This window comes from Mizuhopecten yessoensis, unplaced genomic scaffold, assembly GCF_002113885.1.
Source record: "Mizuhopecten yessoensis strain PY_sf001 unplaced genomic scaffold, ASM211388v2 scaffold733, whole genome shotgun sequence".
Taxonomy (NCBI): Eukaryota; Metazoa; Mollusca; class Bivalvia; order Pectinida; family Pectinidae; genus Mizuhopecten; species Mizuhopecten yessoensis.
The window spans coordinates 137261-159366 of record NW_018403694.1 but is presented as its reverse complement, the minus strand read 5'-3'; the positions used below and the strand labels follow the sequence as shown (position 1 = coordinate 159366).

Genomic DNA, 22106 nt, shown 5'->3' with positions numbered 1-22106 from the left:
TGGCGGCCATATTGGATTTCTGATCGACCCGAAAAATAACAACACTTTGTCAGGACCATGAGGCGATCATTCCTACCAACTTTCAGTTCAATCGGTCCAGCAGAACTTGACTTTAAGTTTGAAATAGGTTTTCAAAATGGCGGCCGTGGCGGCCATATTGGATTTCTGATCGACCCGAAAAATAACAACACTTTGTCAGGACCATGAGGCGATCATTCCTACCAACTTTCAGTTCAATCGGCCCAGCAGAACTTGACTTTAAGTTTGAAATGTAAAATGTTAACGGACGACGGACGACGGACGACGACGGACGAAAACGGATAGCAATAGGTCACTTGAGCTAAAGCTCAGGTGACCTAAAAACAACTGAATTAAAGTCTGGATTGCTTTGAAATACTTCAATATTGAAAGAACACACTGTTCTGTCAATAATAAACATACAATATTCATCAGTTTGATACTCATCAGTTTGATATTAAACATTAGAATATGCAGAAATTGTGATACTGTCTCCCTACATTGGATTTTCAACTAGGGATGTACTTCCTATTTCCGTTTATCAATACACTCCTATGACCTTAATTTAAGAATCCACTGTATCTCTTTGCTATCCTTCTCATCAGCATTTTGAAACGGATACCAGTATTATGGACCTAACTGAAAATCCTACAAAAATCTAATGTCTACTAATTATACAAGCATGCTATTAAACACGACAGACTGCAGATAGATGAGGGACAATGCAAAGCACCATCACATGAGCTAACAATGAAAATTATCATTTAATGTTTTAGCTTATAAAATGTCCACAATTTTGATGTAATTTTAATGATTCAGATGAGAAAAATACTGGGTTCATAACTTAAGAACCAAGGACTTTTAAGAATTGGAAATTTCCAATTATATAATTAGGTCATACCAATTCCTGTTCCAACACTCCAGTTCCCAAGTAAAGGGAGGCAAGCACCACTCTTTTCTTAGCCTGCTTCACTCTCACCTGAAAGATTGTTGGTGGTAAGGCAAACTTTCTGTTGTCTAATCATTTCCACATGATCATAACTACTATACATATGTATAAGCATTGTTCTCAATAACTAGTAAAAGCCAGTTCCTAGTGAAAGTAACCTATTTTTCATCAAATTTTGAAGCAGTAATTATTGTTATACAAATACGTCAACATAACAACATGTGAACAATTAACAGACTATTCTTTCAAGCTGACCACCTGTTACTGAGAACACTTACATGCATATGCATGTAACTTGTGTAGAAATACAATTATCAATTTATATCCTTGTATAGTAATCAAAATAGATTTTTAGGTGAAATTTTACACTACCAGGTAATAGTTTTGTTTTCTCCTCAAGTATTATTACATAGGAACCAAAGTATAACTTTATATTGTATGAACTTATATATACATACATAAACAATTTGCTGATAATTAGAATAAATCACCTGTTAGGTTTATAGTTAGAAGATATTACCTGTTAATTTAATAATCAGAATAATCTCTTTAGTTTATAATAAGAAGAGATTACCTTTAAAGTTTCATAAAACTGATCTGGTTGCTGTAGGACCTGTACTTGGTGGCCATTAATACCAAAACACGGAGCCTTATTGCCAATCCAGGAAAAGGCATGCTTGACCTGGTCGTTTGTCGTTATATTTAGGTCCTCCACATCACTGATCTGTCGCTGGATGTCTCTCATGCAGTTGGTCTGAGATAGATATCTATAAAACAAAAACATATTTAGATGAACATTAAAGCTTGCTTTTGTAAAACTCAACAGTATCGTAAAAACATTTTAATTTAACCAGGCGTTGGAGTTAATCAGATTTTAATATCAAAGAATGAAATCATGCCAATGATGTTAAGTATACATTAATATACAATTTTAATGTGTAATATTAACATTCTTATATTTTTGTATGTACATTAATACACAATTCATTTTTGTATATATCTATTATGCTGTGTTTTTTAAACATCCATTAATATACATACATTTTTGTATGTCTATTGTATTGTGTTTTATAAACATCCATATAAATATATTTGTGTATGTCTATTGTACTCTGTTGTATAAACATCCATTAATATACAATATACTTTTTGGATATTTATCCAAGTTTATTGTACTGTGTTTTTTAAACAACCTTTAATAATACATATACACTTATGGATGTCTATTGTATTGTGTTTTATAAACATCTATTAATATACATAAACACTTATGGATATCTATTGTATTGTGTTTTATAAACATCCATTAATATGCACATATTTTTGTATGTCTATTTTACTGTGTTTTATAAATATCCATATAAACATATTTGTGTATGTCTATTGTACTGTGTTTTATAAACATCTATTAATATACAATATATTTTTGTAAGTATATTGTACTGTGTTTGATAAACATTCATTAATATACATATATTTTTGTAATATTGTATTGTGTTTTATAAACATCCATTAATATACATATATTTTTGGGATGTCTATTGTACTGTGTTTTATAAATATCCATATAAATATATTTGTGTATGTCTATTGTACTGTGTTTTGTAAACATCTATTAATATACGATATATTTTTGTAAGTATATTGTACTGTGTTTGATAAACATTCATTTATATACATATATTTTTGTAATATTGTACTGTGTTTTATAAACATCTATTTATATACAATATATTTTTGTAAGTCTATTGTACTGTGTTTTATAAACATCCATTAATATACAATATGTTTTTGTAAATGATTTATAAACATCCATTAATATACATATATTTGTGTATGTCTATTGTATTGTGTTTTATAAACATCCATTAGTAAACATACATTTTTGTTCTATTGTATTGTGTTTTATGTTGTGTATGTCTGTTGTATTGTGTAATACATGTATGTTTTGTATGTCTATTGTATTGTGTTATATGTTTTGTATGTCTGTTGTATTGTGTTATATGTTTTGTATGTCTATTGTATTGTGTTATATGTTTTGTTTGTCTATTGTATTGTGTTATATGTTTTGTATGTCTATTGTATTGTGTTATATGTTTTGTATGTCTATTGTATTGTGTTATATGTTTTGTATGTCTATTGTATTGTGTTATATGTTTTGTATGTCTATTGTATTGTGTTATATGTTTTGTATGTCTATTGTATTGTGTTATATGTTTTGTATGTCTATTGTATTGTGTTATATGTTTTGTATGTCTATTGTATTGTGTTATATGTTTTGTATGTCTATTGTATTGTGTTATATGTTTTGTATGTCTATTGTATTGTGTTATATGTTTTGTATGTCTATTGTATTGTGTTATATGTTTTGTATGTCTATTGTATTGTGTTATATGTTTTGTATGTCTATTGTATTGTGTTATATGTTTTGTATGTCTATTGTATTGTGTTATATGTTTTGTATGTCTATTGTATTGTGTTATATGTTTTGTATGTCTATTGTATTGTGTTATATGTTTTGTATGTCTATTGTATTGTGTTATATGTTTTGTATGTCTATTGTATTGTGTTATATGTTTTGTATGTCTATTGTATTGTGTTATATGTTTTGTATGTCTATTGTATTGTGTTATATGTTTTGTATGTCTATTGTATTGTGTTATATGTTTTGTATGTCTATTGTATTGTGTTATATGTTTTGTATGTCTATTGTATTGTGTTATATGTTTTGTATGTCTATTGTATTGTGTTATATGTTTTGTATGTCTATTGTATTGTGTTATATGTTTTGTATGTCTATTGTATTGTGTTATATGTTTTGTATGTCTATTGTATTGTGTTATATGTTTTGTATGTCTATTGTATTGTGTTATATGTTTTGTATGTCTATTGTATTGTGTTATATGTTTTGTATGTCTATTGTATTGTGTTATATGTTTTGTATGTCTATTGTATTGTGTTATATGTTTTGTATGTCTATTGTATTGTGTTATATGTTTTGTATGTCTATTGTATTGTGTTATATGTTTTGTATGTCTATTGTATTGTGTTATATGTTTTGTATGTCTATTGTATTGTGTTATATGTTTTGTATGTCTATTGTATTGTGTTATATGTTTTGTATGTCTATTGTATTGTGTTATATGTTTTGTATGTCTATTGTATTGTGTTATATGTTTTGTATGTCTATTGTATTGTGTTATATGTTTTGTATGTCTATTGTATTGTGTTATATGTTTTGTATGTCTATTGTATTGTGTTATATGTTTTGTATGTCTATTGTATTGTGTTATATGTTTTGTATGTCTATTGTATTGTGTTATATGTTTTGTATGTCTATTGTATTGTGTTATATGTTTTGTATGTCTATTGTATTGTGTTATATGTTTTGTATGTCTATTGTATTGTGTTATATGTTTTGTATGTCTATTGTATTGTGTTATATGTTTTGTATGTCTATTGTATTGTGTTATATGTTTTGTATGTCTATTGTATTGTGTTATATGTTTTGTATGTCTATTGTATTGTGTTATATGTTTTGTATGTCTATTGTATTGTGTTATATGTTTTGTATGTCTATTGTATTGTGTTATATGTTTTGTATGTCTATTGTATTGTGTTATATGTTTTGTATGTCTATTGTATTGTGTTATATGTTTTGTATGTCTATTGTATTGTGTTATATGTTTTGTATGTCTATTGTATTGTGTTATATGTTTTGTATGTCTATTGTATTGTGTTATATGTTTTGTATGTCTATTGTATTGTGTTATATGTTTTGTATGTCTATTGTATTGTGTTATATGTTTTGTATGTCTATTGTATTGTGTTATATGTTTTGTATGTCTATTGTATTGTGTTATATGTTTTGTATGTCTATTGTATTGTGTTATATGTTTTGTATGTCTATTGTATTGTGTTATATGTTTTGTATGTCTATTGTATTGTGTTATATGTTTTGTATGTCTATTGTATTGTGTTATATGTTTTGTATGTCTATTGTATTGTGTTATATGTTTTGTATGTCTATTGTATTGTGTTATATGTTTTGTATGTCTATTGTATTGTGTTATATGTTTTGTATGTCTATTGTATTGTGTTATATGTTTTGTATGTCTATTGTATTGTGTTATATGTTTTGTATGTCTATTGTATTGTGTTATATGTTTTGTATGTCTATTGTATTGTGTTATATGTTTTGTATGTCTATTGTATTGTGTTATATGTTTTGTATGTCTATTGTATTGTGTTATATGTTTTGTATGTCTATTGTATTGTGTTATATGTTTTGTATGTCTATTGTATTGTGTTATATGTTTTGTATGTCTATTGTATTGTGTTATATGTTTTGTATGTCTATTGTATTGTGTTATATGTTTTGTATGTCTATTGTATTGTGTTATATGTTTTGTATGTCTATTGTATTGTGTTATATGTTTTGTATGTCTATTGTATTGTGTTATATGTTTTGTATGTCTATTGTATTGTGTTATATGTTTTGTATGTCTATTGTATTGTGTTATATGTTTTGTATGTCTATTGTATTGTGTTATATGTTTTGTATGTCTATTGTATTGTGTTATATGTTTTGTATGTCTATTGTATTGTGTTATATGTTTTGTATGTCTATTGTATTGTGTTATATGTTTTGTATGTCTATTGTATTGTGTTATATGTTTTGTATGTCTATTGTATTGTGTTATATGTTTTGTATGTCTATTGTATTGTGTTATATGTTTTGTATGTCTATTGTATTGTGTTATATGTTTTGTATGTCTATTGTATTGTGTTATATGTTTTGTATGTCTATTGTATTGTGTTATATGTTTTGTATGTCTATTGTATTGTGTTATATGTTTTGTATGTCTATTGTATTGTGTTATATGTTTTGTATGTCTATTGTATTGTGTTATATGTTTTGTATGTCTATTGTATTGTGTTATATGTTTTGTATGTCTATTGTATTGTGTTATATGTTTTGTATGTCTATTGTATTGTGTTATATGTTTTGTATGTCTATTGTATTGTGTTATATGTTTTGTATGTCTATTGTATTGTGTTATATGTTTTGTATGTCTATTGTATTGTGTTATATGTTTTGTATGTCTATTGTATTGTGTTATATGTTTTGTATGTCTATTGTATTGTGTTATATGTTTTGTATGTCTATTGTATTGTGTTATATGTTTTGTATGTCTATTGTATTGTGTTATATGTTTTGTATGTCTATTGTATTGTGTTATATGTTTTGTATGTCTATTGTATTGTGTTATATGTTTTGTATGTCTATTGTATTGTGTTATATGTTTTGTATGTCTATTGTATTGTGTTATATGTTTTGTATGTCTATTGTATTGTGTTATATGTTTTGTATGTCTATTGTATTGTGTTATATGTTTTGTATGTCTATTGTATTGTGTTATATGTTTTGTATGTCTATTGTATTGTGTTATATGTTTTGTATGTCTATTGTATTGTGTTATATGTTTTGTATGTCTATTGTATTGTGTTATATGTTTTGTATGTCTATTGTATTGTGTTATATGTTTTGTATGTCTATTGTATTGTGTTATATGTTTTGTATGTCTATTGTATTGTGTTATATGTTTTGTATGTCTATTGTATTGTGTTATATGTTTTGTATGTCTATTGTATTGTGTTATATGTTTTGTATGTCTATTGTATTGTGTTATATGTTTTGTATGTCTATTGTATTGTGTTATATGTTTTGTATGTCTATTGTATTGTGTTATATGTTTTGTATGTCTATTGTATTGTGTTATATGTTTTGTATGTCTATTGTATTGTGTTATATGTTTTGTATGTCTATTGTATTGTGTTATATGTTTTGTATGTCTATTGTATTGTGTTATATGTTTTGTATGTCTATTGTATTGTGTTATATGTTTTGTATGTCTATTGTATTGTGTTATATGTTTTGTATGTCTATTGTATTGTGTTATATGTTTTGTATGTCTATTGTATTGTGTTATATGTTTTGTATGTCTATTGTACTGTGTTTTATAAACATCCATTAATATGTGTAGTGATAGAAACCGGTACCTTAACTCTTGGTTCTCATATCAACAGATGTCAGACAGACAGGCAAGGTGACACCCCATCTATATCAGCATAGTGAATATGCACCTTTTGAACTCTGTACGAGGTCACGTGATCTGTGACGTCATTGTGGCATGACTTATAGGATATCCTGTTCATTAACATATACCCATTCTGACATGCCCCTTCGAGCTCAGCAACCAATATAATAACCCTTAGGCTGCTACATTGATTTCTATGTAAAGGGACACCACTGCTGAATTAATTATTGAAATATAAATTAATTTACTTGATTTTTCAAATGCGCATAACTTGAAAAAATATTTGTTATATGTGAATAAAAGTTATAGGAAAATTGTTCGTTATTGTCTCTAGTTTATATTAAAGTTTTCGATTCTAAAGTTGCTTCAGTATTTACCTGTACAGGTGGTAATAAAGGTAAGAAAAGGTGAAACTTTTAATTAATCGGATTTAAGCACCAGAAAGATCATTTTAAAATTGTTTTTGTCAGCAAATGTGATTGGAAAATGATAACAGAGATTATAAACTTCATTTATGACATAAGACTGTACATTTACACGGAGATTCTCAGGTAAAAAGGTCAGGTACTTCATTAAGAATTGCATGCGATTTGCTACAGGTTTCAGGTCGTCATTCAATATATTTATTGTCACAGTCGGCATTTAGATATATCTTAGCTACGGTCTAGTTTATGATTAAATCATCGATAAATAGTTTGAAGAAATCAATCGGCTCAAAACGTATCAATGTCAATGTTCAATTCGGCCTCACCTGCAGACGACATGTGCGCCTCGGTCCGCTGATATTTTCATATTTGCGTAGGGCACAAAGCCGTTCATTGGAAAGTTACATATTATGTTACACCGAAGTATTTCCACATCAACCATGTCAAACCCTTTAAAACCTTTATTATCATCGTAGGCGACACTGGAGAAAAAATGTTAACCATCATATTCATCACTTCAATCTACACGTCCGCCATTTTTATGACGTTTTTTTTCAATTTGAAATTCTCTCGCGCACTTTGATTATTACTAGGGTACATTGCCGGGAATATCGAAAGTAATGACAAAGCAACCAATCAGAAGCCTTCTACTATAGGCTTTCGGGTTTGGTATAGCAACAGTCCGCTTTCACACTTCCTGTTTACTGATCAAAAACCTACAGACCGCGCGCCACTATTGTGGTGCGTAGCACTGACGGCCCGACTTTTCGAAACAACTATTGTGGCTTGTAGCAGCCTAAGGGATAATTATGTTGTATATATGAGTAAAATTATCAATCGACAAATAAAGACAGCAATAATGTTCTTCTCCAAAACAGAAGTTATATTTATATTAAAGTCTGAATCACTGAAATCATTCAGGCGACACAGGTAAAGCCGTGCACACGTGAATTTTGATAGAGAGAGTTTTCAGTATACAGATGGAGGGCAGTGGTGCGAATATTGCTAGCAGTGTTACGTTAAGTGACATTTTTCAACAATTACAGAGTTAGAAATGTGAAATGAAAGCATATTTAGATACAAGGCTATACGAAATTCAAAATGGGAGAGATGTCTCTAAAGAAACTCAGAAGCTGAAAGAGGACAAAGGTATTACCTGGAAAGGTGAGGGGAATAAGCAGCAGTATATGTTCAATACGGACCGGGTGGAGGAAGTGAAGCAAGCGCGGTGGGCTATTGAAAATAAGAAGGAAGAATACTGCTCTGAAATTTTGAGTCGAGTGGTTGACAAAATTCCCAAAAGGAACAAACTAATAAGAATAGCAGATAGTTCTGAGGCAGGGTGGGGGACAGTCAAAGAGTATATGGCCAATCCTCTTGCTAGTGATTCTGACGACGACAAGAAAATTTCACGCGCCGAGAATAAGGCTGTGAAAAGGTTAAAGGATAAGCAGAAAAAGAAGAAAGACGTTGTTCTCAACAGACAGAGGTCAAAGTATGGATATCAAGGTCCTAGTTTTGCGGCGGGAGCTCCGGGTCAGGTTTCTACTTCTGTGCGGCATTCTGATGGGAATCAGTTTTTTCGTGGCCAGCGGGGAAACCAGGGAGCCTGTTTAGCATGTGGGGATTTCCGACACTTCAGGAAAGATTGTCCAATCGTTAACAAATCAGCGGGACAGTCCAGGACTGGGACATAAGGACACAGAGACTCGAGAGGCTCAAGTTATCAAAGATAAGTATAGTTTATCAAATAGTGATTATAGAGGAGCCTGTGCTAGTACAGAATTTACTAACGACTATTTTGAATACGAACAAGGTCAGGCTGACATTTTAGTAAAAAGCAGATTAAAAAATAATGTTGAATTTTGGAAGAATATTGGATGTTCTGAGTTTGTGTTGGACGTGATTGATAACGGTTATAAAATTCCATTTTATTCCGAACCAGAACAAGCAGAATTTAAAAATAACGTGTCAGCGTTGAAAAATGTCGAGTTTGTGGAGAAAGCTATTTTCGATCTAGAGAAACGTAAATTGATAGAAAGATGTGAGATGTCAAAGTTCAACTTTCAGAGAGTTGATAGCTGTATATCTAGTGTTGTGTTCACTTGTTCATGTACTGAGAGGGACCAGGGTGAAATCACACATCAGTCAGTGCCAATGTCGCTGGGAAATACAAGATTTTGTATTTGTGTTATTATTCCTATTGGATAATAATTTAAGAGAGAATATAATTTAATAACTGAATGGCTTAAAAGTTATTGAAACTTGAACCAAAAAAACAAGATTTTTTTTCGTTCTCTAGTCCTGAAAATCAGTCCAGATTAATAGAATCTTTCACCCCCTTGGGGGTGAGACAGGGTAATCTCAACCCGAGGGGTAAGACTCGAACACAAGGCTTGCGGAGTGTTTGACAGCTTAAGAATCTTACCCCGAGGGTTGAGATTACCCTGTCTCACTCCCAAGGGGGTGAATGATTATTTTTCTCTTACCCTTTTTACCCTCTTATGTATTTTATACAGACGTTACATCAATGCAAGACAATGTTGATGTGTTGCGGCTGAATTGTCGACGTGACGTCATTGTATTGTTGCCGTGACGTCATGGTATTGTTGCTATGACATCATACAATTGTTGAGAACGTGCAAAGAACATGTGTAGCTTGTCTCAACCCTAGGGTTAGATAAGAAAATCTCACACCGGTAAAATGGTGGATATTCCTGTCCATGGTAAGAGAAATTCCGGTCTCATTATTAGAAAGCATCAAAAACAAACATGGCGGAATTGACGACTTTTTTAGAGATAAACTCTATTTCTGTACCCCACATGCTTAATTCAAATAAATGAGAATAATTTGCAACAAAGAGGACCATTTTAGTGGTTAGTAGAGGCTTTCAATGCTATTTAAGTTGTTAGCAGTGCCTACTATCACACGCAACACATGTGAAAGGCAACAGAACGTCATCAATATCACATGAATGACTCATCTGTTCTGATCGAAATTGTAGTGAAATTACCTGGAAGTTACAGATTTAAAATTTTAATTGGTTACCCTCATGATGATAGAGTTGAACAGAAGATTTTTGTTAGCTATTTAATACATTTGAAAAAGTCACTAGCCCGGGCTAGTAAGCCTCTAAATTTCACTAGCCCAAGCTGACAATCTGGTAGCCCAGGGCGTCAGGCTAGTGGATTTTTACACTCCTGAGCTAATAAACCATCAAACATATATACAACATGCATGTAAAATTAATGAACTCTCCAAAATTCACAGAATCCAATTATCAAAATGTGAGTAGTTGACCAATTACAGTACATTTCACTTAATATCACGTCTGTTAATGTCACGTTTCGGTTATTATCATGTCTGTTTGATGCACCGTTTTTCCTGCTAAATAATCTATGCAATTCAATTATTTTATTATCACCTGATTTTATGTCAATTTCTCTTAATATCACTTTATTTTGGCCACTGTCACAAAAAAATACAGGTAAATGGTGTAATGATTCATGATAAATGCCCTGGGGACCTTCTGTCACACCCTGGATGCATTATGTAAACAATGCCTCGGCCTAACAGGGTATTTTTTACACCTGGCTGACTGTCAAACAATAGGTTACCCCTGGCTGACTGTTAAACAATAGGTTGACTTACATCCTTGTTAACATGATATTCACCTGTGGTTGGGGGAGCTAGGACAGTCTAACATCTGTAAACTTTTCTAATGCCTAGTGTGATGTATTCTTTCAACTGATTATAACATGTGAACTATCTTCGATTACACACTTGCAGCAAATATCTAAAGAAATTAACCTATAAAAAGATGTTACTAACGAAAAAAAAGCATATATATCAAGATATAGGTAAATATTTACCAAGTCTCATGTTTACAATTGAATTTGATGCAGAATACCAGCCAAACACTTGTATGCCTATAGCTACATCACTACTGCAGCAAACAATCATAATTACCATCGTACTGATCGTCATTTTGCTACTAACTATATGAAATGTAACTGCATACTGAAAAGAAATATAAATAATATATTTATTTCTATACTTATTTATTTATATCTATATTTCAACTAGAGTAAAGAACAAGGTTAGTTACAAAATATCAATCTTCTTCGTAGAGCCACATCACTTAGGCATTTGACTAAGTTCACTTCTGGTTTTTAGGGCTGAAAAACATCAGAAAATATGTATTCTGTTTATGTCATGTTTCTGTTAATATCATGTTTTTCTCTGACAAATGGAAAGTGATATTAAGAGAAATCTACTATAATTGTAATTGTAGGGAAAGATTTGTTCCCATTTGGCTAGATAAAACTAGAAATATGTCAGAATGACATGAAAGTCACCCCATCATTCTATATGATCATTTTCTGATACATCATTGACCAAACTACAACGGATATATTTCCACCTGATATTCAAAATGGTTAGCAATGACCAGGTGTAAATACATACATGCTGTACATGTTCAGGTAGCCATGCTAACACATGGAATCAATAAGAAAACATGTCGCAAATATAATGTTAGCGTTGACCCGACACTTCGAATACGGGGAGATCTTAGCACTGACACAGTCACCTGGCATGGGTTGAACAGGTTATTGGTATATATAACGATGTTGTTTTCACAACAATAAGTTTCAGAAAAGATTCAATCTTATATACGGATAAATCATCTACTTTTTTTGTGATATGAAATACACTTTTCCAAGTAGTTTCCTGACATGAAGAACACCAAACAATTGTGACTGAAGCAGTTCTCCTTCCAAAAGAAAAGATAGGAATGTATTTGGTTGTTTTGAACCCGTTAATATTTTATTTTCAAACACAAACTTTTATCATTATCGGTTCAATTCGCATGGATGTCACCTTGTAAATTCCTGCCGGTTAATAGTATCACGCGACCTTGACTCTTTGCGGTACACAAACTTACTAACTTCGCCACTTTACCCAAGTTGTTTTGACATTCCTACTGTCAAGATTGACGAGTTCAGCATGATTTTACCCAAGAACAACATTTTAACCACAGAGTGATAAATACGATGCAATGCTTCGTTATGTTTCCTGATATTTATCAATTCACAACGTAACGTCCTGAAAGGTGGGCCTACTTTACTCAAGTTTATTTATTCAACTCTGTAGTATAATTTTACTTAAACTTGCAACTTTTCGTAATTGTTAAATTGACCATGCAATCAGGAATTATTCAATGAAATTTACAAGAAGTGGTCGTGACCAAGGACTGGTCGTGACCGAGGACTGGTCACTGGTCGTGACCGAGGACTGGTCGTGACCGAGGACTGGGACTGGTCGTGACCAAGGACTGGTCGCGACCGAGGACTGGTCGTGACCAAGGACTGGACCGAGGACTGGTCCTGACCAAGGACTGGACCGAGGACTGGTCGTGACCAAGGACTGGACCGAGGACTGGTTGCGACCAAGGACTGGACCGAGGTCTGGTCGCGACCGAGGACTGGTCGTGACTGGTTTTGGATTGTTCTTGACTACGTGTACACCCCTTTCTTCACACTTCGTTTTTCCCTTAAAAAAGTGTGCACTATACGCAAATATTCATGGTAGTCCTTGGTCAGACATAAAATATCTAAATCAGTCAATAGCAATTTATAATACAACAGTTTACCCCTTTCCGGAACCTCAAATGTGCCTGATTCATTCTCGGAACATCTTTAGGTTATATGTAATTACTGTGGGAAATTTGGAACGCCTTTAGATTTTATGCTATTCCTGTTTAAAAAGGAAATTGATATCTGAGTCATCCAAGAGCTTGTAATTAGTGTCTGGTATATTCCGACAGAAGCAAGACACTTAACAGCCCAAGACAAGAGAGGTCAAAATCTGGGACTGAAACCGAAATTAATAGTCCCCACTGGGGTTCCCCCAGGGGTGACTAAAAATTGTGTACAATTTGTAAGACTTCAGGAAGTTATGCGACATACAGAGTGCACTTCCTACTTGGCAGTGTGCACGTGGCTCACATTACCCCAGGATATTATACTATCTGATTATCCCACTACTTCCATGTACATGTCCTTACATCAGCTCTTGTCAACGTCACCAGTTCCTGTCTCAGGAATAGTCAACGTCACCAGTTCCTGTCTCAGGAATAGTCAGGAATAGTCAATGTCACAGGTTCCTGTCTCAGGAATAGTCAATGTCACCAGTTCCTGTCTCAGGAATAGTCAATGTCACCAGTTCCTGTCTCAGGCATAGTCAACGTCACCATGCAGTTCCTGTGAAGTTGGGAATGCTATGGACTTTTCTTTATGTATCCTCACATCACAGTTCCCAGGAATAGATTGTTTTTGTCTGTATAATATCTTTTTTCTAAGGTCTACTTGCCTGGATCATGTTCACACCCTTGTCAATGGCACAAAATTAAAACAAATCATTGATTTCAAGTTATTATTAAACTCATGATGAACATGGTGTAATCTTTTACATACAATAGCAGGTTCATAATCACATTGTGCACATTTTTTTGTGTGTTTTAAATGATATTTAATAAACAACGGATCTACCTAACAAAGTGTTCTTGAATATGCAACCCTAAATAGACATATTTTTATGGTCTGATCATAAGTCATTAAAATCCACACAACATGTTTTCATTCAGTGATTCCTAGCTTGATCTGACAGTTTGAATTATATTTTTGTTAGTGATTCTTAACTTAATGTGAGAGATTTAATGCTTTGGCATCGAAAGTTGGTACAAGAAATGCAGCATTGGTGATGTTTTTTTCTGTACTATCCATTTACTTTCAAGTTGGCAAAAACATGTCCAATATTTTCAGAAGTCTTCTTCAATGTCTACCGAGTAATAAATTTATTTCTCTTTGATAAACTTATTAAAATGTTTTATTAAAAAAATGATTTAAGTCAACATGAAATAATCATAATTTAAACAAGAGGCCCAGAGGGCCTGTATCGCTCACCTGAATGTTTAAAATAATTAGTATGAAGTAAAGATATATCACTCCATGGTAGGTGCTGAAAGATCCATCCAGTACTTCAGATATAGTGAAAATAAGCTTCAAACAGAGCCCCACCCCTATGCCTCTAGGGGGGGTCATACCCACCAATTATACAAAATTCATTCCCCTTGGTCCAAGGATGTTCCAGACTAAATTAGGGGGGGCACACCTACCGTTTATACAAAATTGGTTCCCCTTTACCCAAGGATGCTCTAAACCAAATATGGAACAAATCCTTTCATTCGAAGAAGGATTTTAAAGAATTTGCTATGTTTCCCCTATCGGGACCCACCCCTCAGACCCAAGGGGGGGGGGGGGGGGGGGGGCCCAGACCCACAGTTTATACAAAATTGGTTCTCCTTCACCCAATGATGCTTCAGATCAAATATGGAACAAATCCTTTCATTCGAAGAAGGATTTTAAAGAATTTGCTATGTTTCCCATATTGGACCCCTCCCCTCTGACCAAGGGGGGCTACATCGACCATTTTGTTCCCTTGGCCTATTAGGATACTCCAGACCAAATTTAGTCAAAATCTACTTGGCCGTTTTAAAGAAAAAGTTGACGGACGGACGGACGACAGACGCTGCGGTATGGCATAACCTCACCATGGTCCTTCGGACCAGGTGAGCTAATAACACAGAGGGTAAATTTCAGCCAAGTAAACACTAGATTTACCCAAACATTTGAAAAAAAAGGCAGATTGTCACTCAGATGACAAAAAAAGCCATACCCTTCAGAATCTCAACTTTATCAACATATACAGGCAGAGATTGCCAGAGATGTATCATTCTCAATCATAATTTTAATCTAGACTGTCTTCACCTGATTGGCCTTAAGCTTATGGAGCAGGAAGTATATAAATGTGCCCTACAGCTTGAACACATTGAATTTCTGAAAGAGATAGATTATAAATACCATAATTGACCCAATAAAGGTGCCTGCCTGCCCTGCTAACAGTGTCCCTAACTTTTTTTTTTTTTTTAAATGGCAGGGAACTGAAATAAGTTATTCGTATTTTTCAGAAAATAAAGCCTTTATAAGCAGCCTGTTCCTTGACATCAGTTGGCTATACATGTAAGCGATTCACAGTCACTAACAATACAGAAAACATCACTATTGGATTTTTTCTAGCAATGTCATTGCATTTTTTTGTTAGGTATCCCCTGAATTTGTTATATAAAGTTATCTTTTTATTCTGTGTTGCTTCTACCCACGCTGATTTTGACTATATGGAGTCTGCCACACAGGAACAGAGCAATTGGAAATATTGTACTTGGGTAAATGCTGAAACTTCAGGCAATAACAAGAGCTTTTGGAGAACAGCATAGCCTGCCAATGTATGTTATTATAATACTGCAACTATCAATTCTATTCTATATTTTTGCAGCATCTTATTTGTATTTTAATTCCATATATTCTAAAATATAACTTTTTACAAAAGTGTTAAATGTTAATTGATTTCAGTATCATTTTTAATTCACACTATAATAGTGTATATTCTGTCAATTTCTATTCTTTGCTATTCTTTGCTATATTAGCATTGTAGGTATATTCCACTTCTTTGTGTTTTAATCCTAAGTCCTAAGTAATTCTTGTGTAATATGTATACAAGTATTCATTCACTATCAACTATGTCTTTTATTTACTTATTCAGAATACTACATACTTATCTGTGATCACATTTAATGCTTTTCATATATATATTAACACTATTTTTATATATTTATCTCGGGGGCCTTTGTGGGTAGGGGACTCCCAATCACTTAGAAACCTGGGATATGTATACTTTCTTTTTCTGTGATGATTATTACTGTTTTTTATTTATACAGTCTGTATATGTGATTATCTCCCTTTACTTGTAATATAATATGTTATTGTTATTTTACATATGTTTGTCGCAATAATAGCTCTCAAGAGCTAATGTTCCTTGTTTACCTGTATGCGACGTTAAATAAAGTTTCTTGTATCTTATATCAATAGAAACACATGTATAGTAAAACGTTGATATAGTGCCTGTCATTTTATTTACCATCTCACTTAAGCTTACAACCAGCATATTTCAAGGACTGATAATTGTGAAATGTTAGTATATGCGGATATACCTGTAGACTTGAGAAACGTTTATGTGATGTGTGACTGTTAAGAAAATTATGTTAAACCACCACATTAGATTCATTTTAGTGACCATGTTTGAAGAAAACAAATTTGCGACTGTCACTACATCTGACGAAGGGCTTCAATGTACTTACGATCTTTTCACTAAGTTCATTGAACAAATTTGACAAAATCAATTTCCAAACTTATAACAAATGCATTGATGTGCAGAAATGAATAAAAAGTAATATTCTAACAGCTGATATTGTTAATTTTTAAGGGTGTGTGGTGCACCGAAATTATCGGTGCTTCGCGAATCAGAACTTTCGAATCAAATCACCGATAAGGATTTCCGGAAATCAGTTCGGTTCGGTTCCAATTCTTCATACTAAGCGTGAGTGTACGCACAATAATTGTGTGGGTAAGTTACATGATCTCTGTTTCAGTAATACACGTCATTTTTAAAAACGTAATCAAAACACTGACATTTGAGTTTGAAATACGTTTTCTTGTGCAATTTCAACTTAAAAACGAATCATCTGTAGAAATAAACTGGTGCTTGCCTGCATGGCTAAGAATACATCATTGTTATAAATGATTTTTTGGCACATTTATTGAAGTATAAGTATTTTTGCCAAAAGTGATCCGATTTCGGTACTGGTCCGATTTGGGTACTGCCTCCTTACACAATTTTCATTCTGTTACTGACTAATTCTTGGTGTTTTTATTCTATGACAAACTGGAAATATTATGAAATATATAAAAACCTGTAAAAATGACATTGCTACAATTAGTTAACAATTTTGTGATGATATTACATACCCATGGGAATTTAGATGAGGTGTACCCCTAATATATGCAGCCATATCCCCATTTTGAAAGTTATGGGGTACAAAAAAAAAAAATTACAAAGTGACAGGGTACACTGCATTCAAATACCAAACAGTGTCTACGTCTTTGATGTCAAATCTTTTAATGACTAGCAGCAATCAATATCAACACGATCTACCCCTAGCAGTAAAAACATTTTAACTTGGAAAAAAAATTAATAGTGTACGATGGCTCCTTTATAAACTGTTGCTTTTGTTTTGTTATACCTTAAATAAAGGTTTTATACTTGATTCTTATGTTTTTATGAGAAAGTGTGTATCAAGTGAATCGATTCGAAAAAATCGATTCGAAGGGATCAAGTTCTTGAAATCGGGTCTGTTTAGAGATGTTCATGACAGCACTCTCACACGAATATAACATTCAATGTAAGCTAAACTGCACACATATTGTTTCTAATTCCTCATCAATATCAAAAGCCTTTGATAACATCCCTGAACTTCTCAATGCCAAAGTACTAACGACAATAATACTGGTCCGTTTTTAGGCAACATGCTGTCAGCTTTATTAAGCTCAATTTTTTAACTGGATTCTCTTTCCAATTTCCATGGTAAAGTAGAGTAATAATACCTGTGAACCCATCTGTTGGACCACCACAGGAACCACTATCATTTCATCGACAACATCTTGAGTAACAATGCAAGTTAGCTTAAATCATGGTAATTACCAAAAACATAGTCTCCAGCACTTTGTTCCGAGAGAAGTGACAATTCTTCTCAAACACTCAGAGTTGTTTGTTTATACTGTCATAATTATCACTCGACTATTGTTAAGTTATTCACCTGACCTGTTGAAGGATGTTGTTTTAAACTACCTGTACATGTATACATGTGTAAATGTGGTGGTCTGTCACGTGTAAACCTTCCTAAAATCCTTTAAAATATCAATAAGTCTTTAATTTTGGCTCTAACAAAGTAATTAGAGGCTTCAGAATAACACAAATGATTCAATACTATGTTATACGCTATATAATTTATGTTTTAAATATCTCACAAATTTCGCATTAATTCATAGAAAAAATCTCACTATTTTTGACCAAATGTCACTAAAAATAATCGATTATCTCACTATTTTGCACCCGAAAGTTATGGCATGTACAGTTGTGGGATCGCACAATGTTACACGAGGTGTGGACGATGTGCGCACAATAAAAAGCTGGATGATCATTGCTTGCGCACATCTGTGCGCACAATGGATGAACGTTGTGCGATAACAATCGTAATTGGTATAAATTAAGGAATGCCTTTACAATAAATACTGTTTCGTGTTTAAACATATAAACTTGATTTTTACGTATGTTTCTATATTCTAGCAACATCTATAAACTTATCTTTCTGTCTATACATTCTTATATTTAGAAATTGTGTTTTCGGTATATTCAAACATAAAACACATGTACAATTATGACACAGTCCTGTATACAGGTAAACATAACCACTTTGTAGATGTACCTGGACCGTAGTTTCCCCCCCCCCGCCCGGGGCACTTAGGTAACTCATCAGGTAAGGCCGGAGGTGTCAAAAACCCAGATGAAACGGGAGCTATAAACGCAAACGAATGCAAATAACAAATACTATTCATTATGATATCACATATCAGCTATATGTGACAGGCACAGGCCAGGTAAAACTCTGGTCACTTATCAAATTGTTATTTACCGGTTCTGTTACTTTGGAGCCAAATCCAGTCTTGACAGCCTAACGGTCGCTGTAATACTGTGTAACACGCATTTTAAAATTGTACATAATCTTGATTATTGTGATGAGAATTACAGTAATATACACATTGTTGCATACGAACCTTCCGTATTTTTGTCATTCCGTAATATTGATCTACAAATTGTACCAAAGCGCACAATGGGGCGAACTTTTGTAAAATCGCACAATTGTGCACACCATGTGTGGACGATGTATGCACGGTGTGCCACGCTTTTTTTGGTGCATTGTGTGGTCACACAACTGTATGTTATAGTCATCTGAATGTGTAATTCTGTACAAAATACGGTAAAACTTTATTTAACAACCACTTTTTTTAATCAACCTTTTTAATTTCCCTTGGCTGGTCGCTTTATATAGATTCCACTGTATATATTACTTCTAAAAAATGTCTCTGTCCCTGTCATCATAATTTCGGCCTGAACAATATGTCCGTGCACCAGTAGTGCGCTCTATTTGGGCCACAGAATGGGGCACGAAGTTCAATGCGAAAAAGTGCTAAATCATGGTTATTATTACAATCCACCCCCAAATGAAGAACACCATCTTATAACAAGTCAAGTCGCAATATCAAACGACTTAACTTGGACAACACACATATCCAAAGTAAATAAAAAGGCAAACTCTACCCTCGGATTATTGAGGAGAAACCTTAAACATTAGAGTGCAGAAGAATAGCCTTCATTTCCCTGGCTAGAGTATGCTTCAGTTGTCTGGGATCCTTATTTACAAAAAGATATAAACTCATTGGAAAAAGTTCCAAGGCTTGCGCACGTTAACGGTTCATACAAAAGGACCAGGGCTCATGCTGTCGGTAGCAAAAGTAGCCATTGGCTACTTTTATTTTTTATTGGCTACTAAAAATTTGATGTGGCTACTAAATTGACTACTAAGTTTTTTTAAACGGGGAAAAACTACCTTTGTCCCAGACAACGATCTGTCTACATGAGCTCACGTCTGTATTGTGGCTGACACTGATTGCGTAAACATAATCAGGGCCGTCACAGATCAGTGTGCGCTGTATGACTGCGAGTTAATTAATGCTTTTGTCTAAGTTGTAAAGTCAATTATCAAGCTTCAGATGGCAAAAGGTGTTATAATTCCTGTACAATAATGGACACTAGTGGGGTCAAGTTAATTGGATGACCCAATGACATTGAGAAAACAGTCTGATAAGCGAGTCACACATAGGTGGTCTCGCACACGTACATTTGACGGCGCCGTGAGCTGATCTGATAAACTCGTTCAAACACTGCATCCAACAAATTTATGGGTTCAGTATATTTAAATAAGTGTACATGGTATTCATTTACCTTCCGTAGTAAGCATAAATACGTCCGATATGCTTGATTAGAAAGTATAAGTATCGCCTTGAAACACCATGTCGAAGTGCCGATCTTCGACTTTTCAGATCACTTCAAACGATAGGCACTATATCTTATCTGACTGCACTTTCGTGGTTAAACGTTTTAGAATTTCAAGCGATTGAGAAAAGTTATTTAGCATAGCAGTTATGCAATTTTAGAACAGCAAACCGTTCAGAATGACTTCGACGGTCGCTTGTATTAGGTGCCAATCGATGACACATTCACAGGAATGGCCAAGTTGCGCGAAGTGATGTGCTCCAGATTTATTCCAAAGGGTTGGTCAATACTGCTATAAATTCGTCCTTTTCCTTCCAAATGTGTTCTACTGCCATTTTCATTTGAAATGTGTGATCTTTTTAGATATATTTATATATTTTTTTACATAAAACATGAATTAAGGTGAATGTAAACACAGGAAAAATAATTATCAATATTGCATCACTGAGGCTACTTTTGATTTGGATTTTATTAGATTTATTTTTTGATTAAAGGCACAGAACTAAAGGCGAATAATATCTTAAAACTTTTCAACCTTAGATTTGTTCACACTTCCTGTGTCAAGAAAATGATATAAAGTCTGATTTTTTGCTCTTTTGAAAATATTTAAAAAAAAGTTCTGGTGGAAATTTTAAGTCACATTTTCTTAAAATTACAGCCATATAATCTGAAAGGATTAAAAAAAATATGACATTAATGATTTAATTATAAACAATGTATAACAATTTTATTAATTTAACAGAGTACTCCTCAATCATGTTGAATAGTATTGCATTTCAAAAAATATTAAATATTTGATCATTTTAATGGAGGGCCTAGATCCGTAACGGTTGGAGGCCGAGAAAGTATGGCCACTGTTTAAAAAAAATTGGCTTCTGTAATTCAAACATGGCTACATTTTTGGCTACTGATTTTTTTAGGTCCATGGTGAGCCCTGAAGGACTATAGAAGCCAAACAGAAGGGTGTTGCTAAAGCAAACCAATTCAAACATTCTTTCTTTCTACGAATTGTTCTTGATTGGAACCAGCTTGATGAGAATGTGATACGCGCAGAAACAGTTGAGGGTTTCAAAGACGCTCTCATACATACATTACTACTAGAGTAACCAGCCTCTTCCCCAGAATCAGTCTGCGACGTTAGGCACTAGTCCGATGCTCACGACTAGTAAATTTAAGGAGGCTCCACCCTTTCGCAATTAGCCAGCAGAATTCAATGAAAGTTTCACATAATGGTTATGTCACTATGCAGAGATGATTTATCAAAATCTAAGCATTCCAATAAACTGGGGATTTTTTGGTAAAAAATACCGAAAAATTGATTGTTTGTCAAATTCAACACTTTTACATTTTTTGAGTGTGTGACATTGTTCAAAACTATTACAACAATAAAATAATGAAAAGAAACATTGCTAATCAGCCTTACAAATATTTTATTTATCATAAAATATCTACAACATGTTACAAAAAGCGTTTTTTTTTTTTTTGTATGGATAAAAGTTACTAAATACAAGCTAAAAGCAAACAGGACACATAGTTTCATACAA

General features: G+C 33.0%; 1 protein-coding gene across 4 annotated transcripts in view; it reads right to left on the bottom strand.

Annotated features, from left to right (window-relative positions):
• LOC110452228 (CDP-diacylglycerol--glycerol-3-phosphate 3-phosphatidyltransferase, mitochondrial-like) overlaps positions 1-22106 on the bottom strand; it is a 79763-nt gene that overhangs the window by 53640 nt on the left and 4017 nt on the right. For 2 of the 4 annotated variants that reach the window (XM_021500615.1, XM_021500608.1), the window contains exons 2-3: positions 1542-1734; positions 920-997 (exon numbers count right to left, since the gene is read on the bottom strand). In XM_021500615.1, the coding sequence (XP_021356290.1) occupies positions 920-997; positions 1542-1734 (271 nt within the window). Of the gene's footprint in view, positions 1-919; positions 998-1541; positions 1735-7030; positions 7109-22106 lie in introns of those variants that run through there. The other 2 variants (XM_021500632.1, XM_021500623.1) reach the window with 2 other exon arrangements.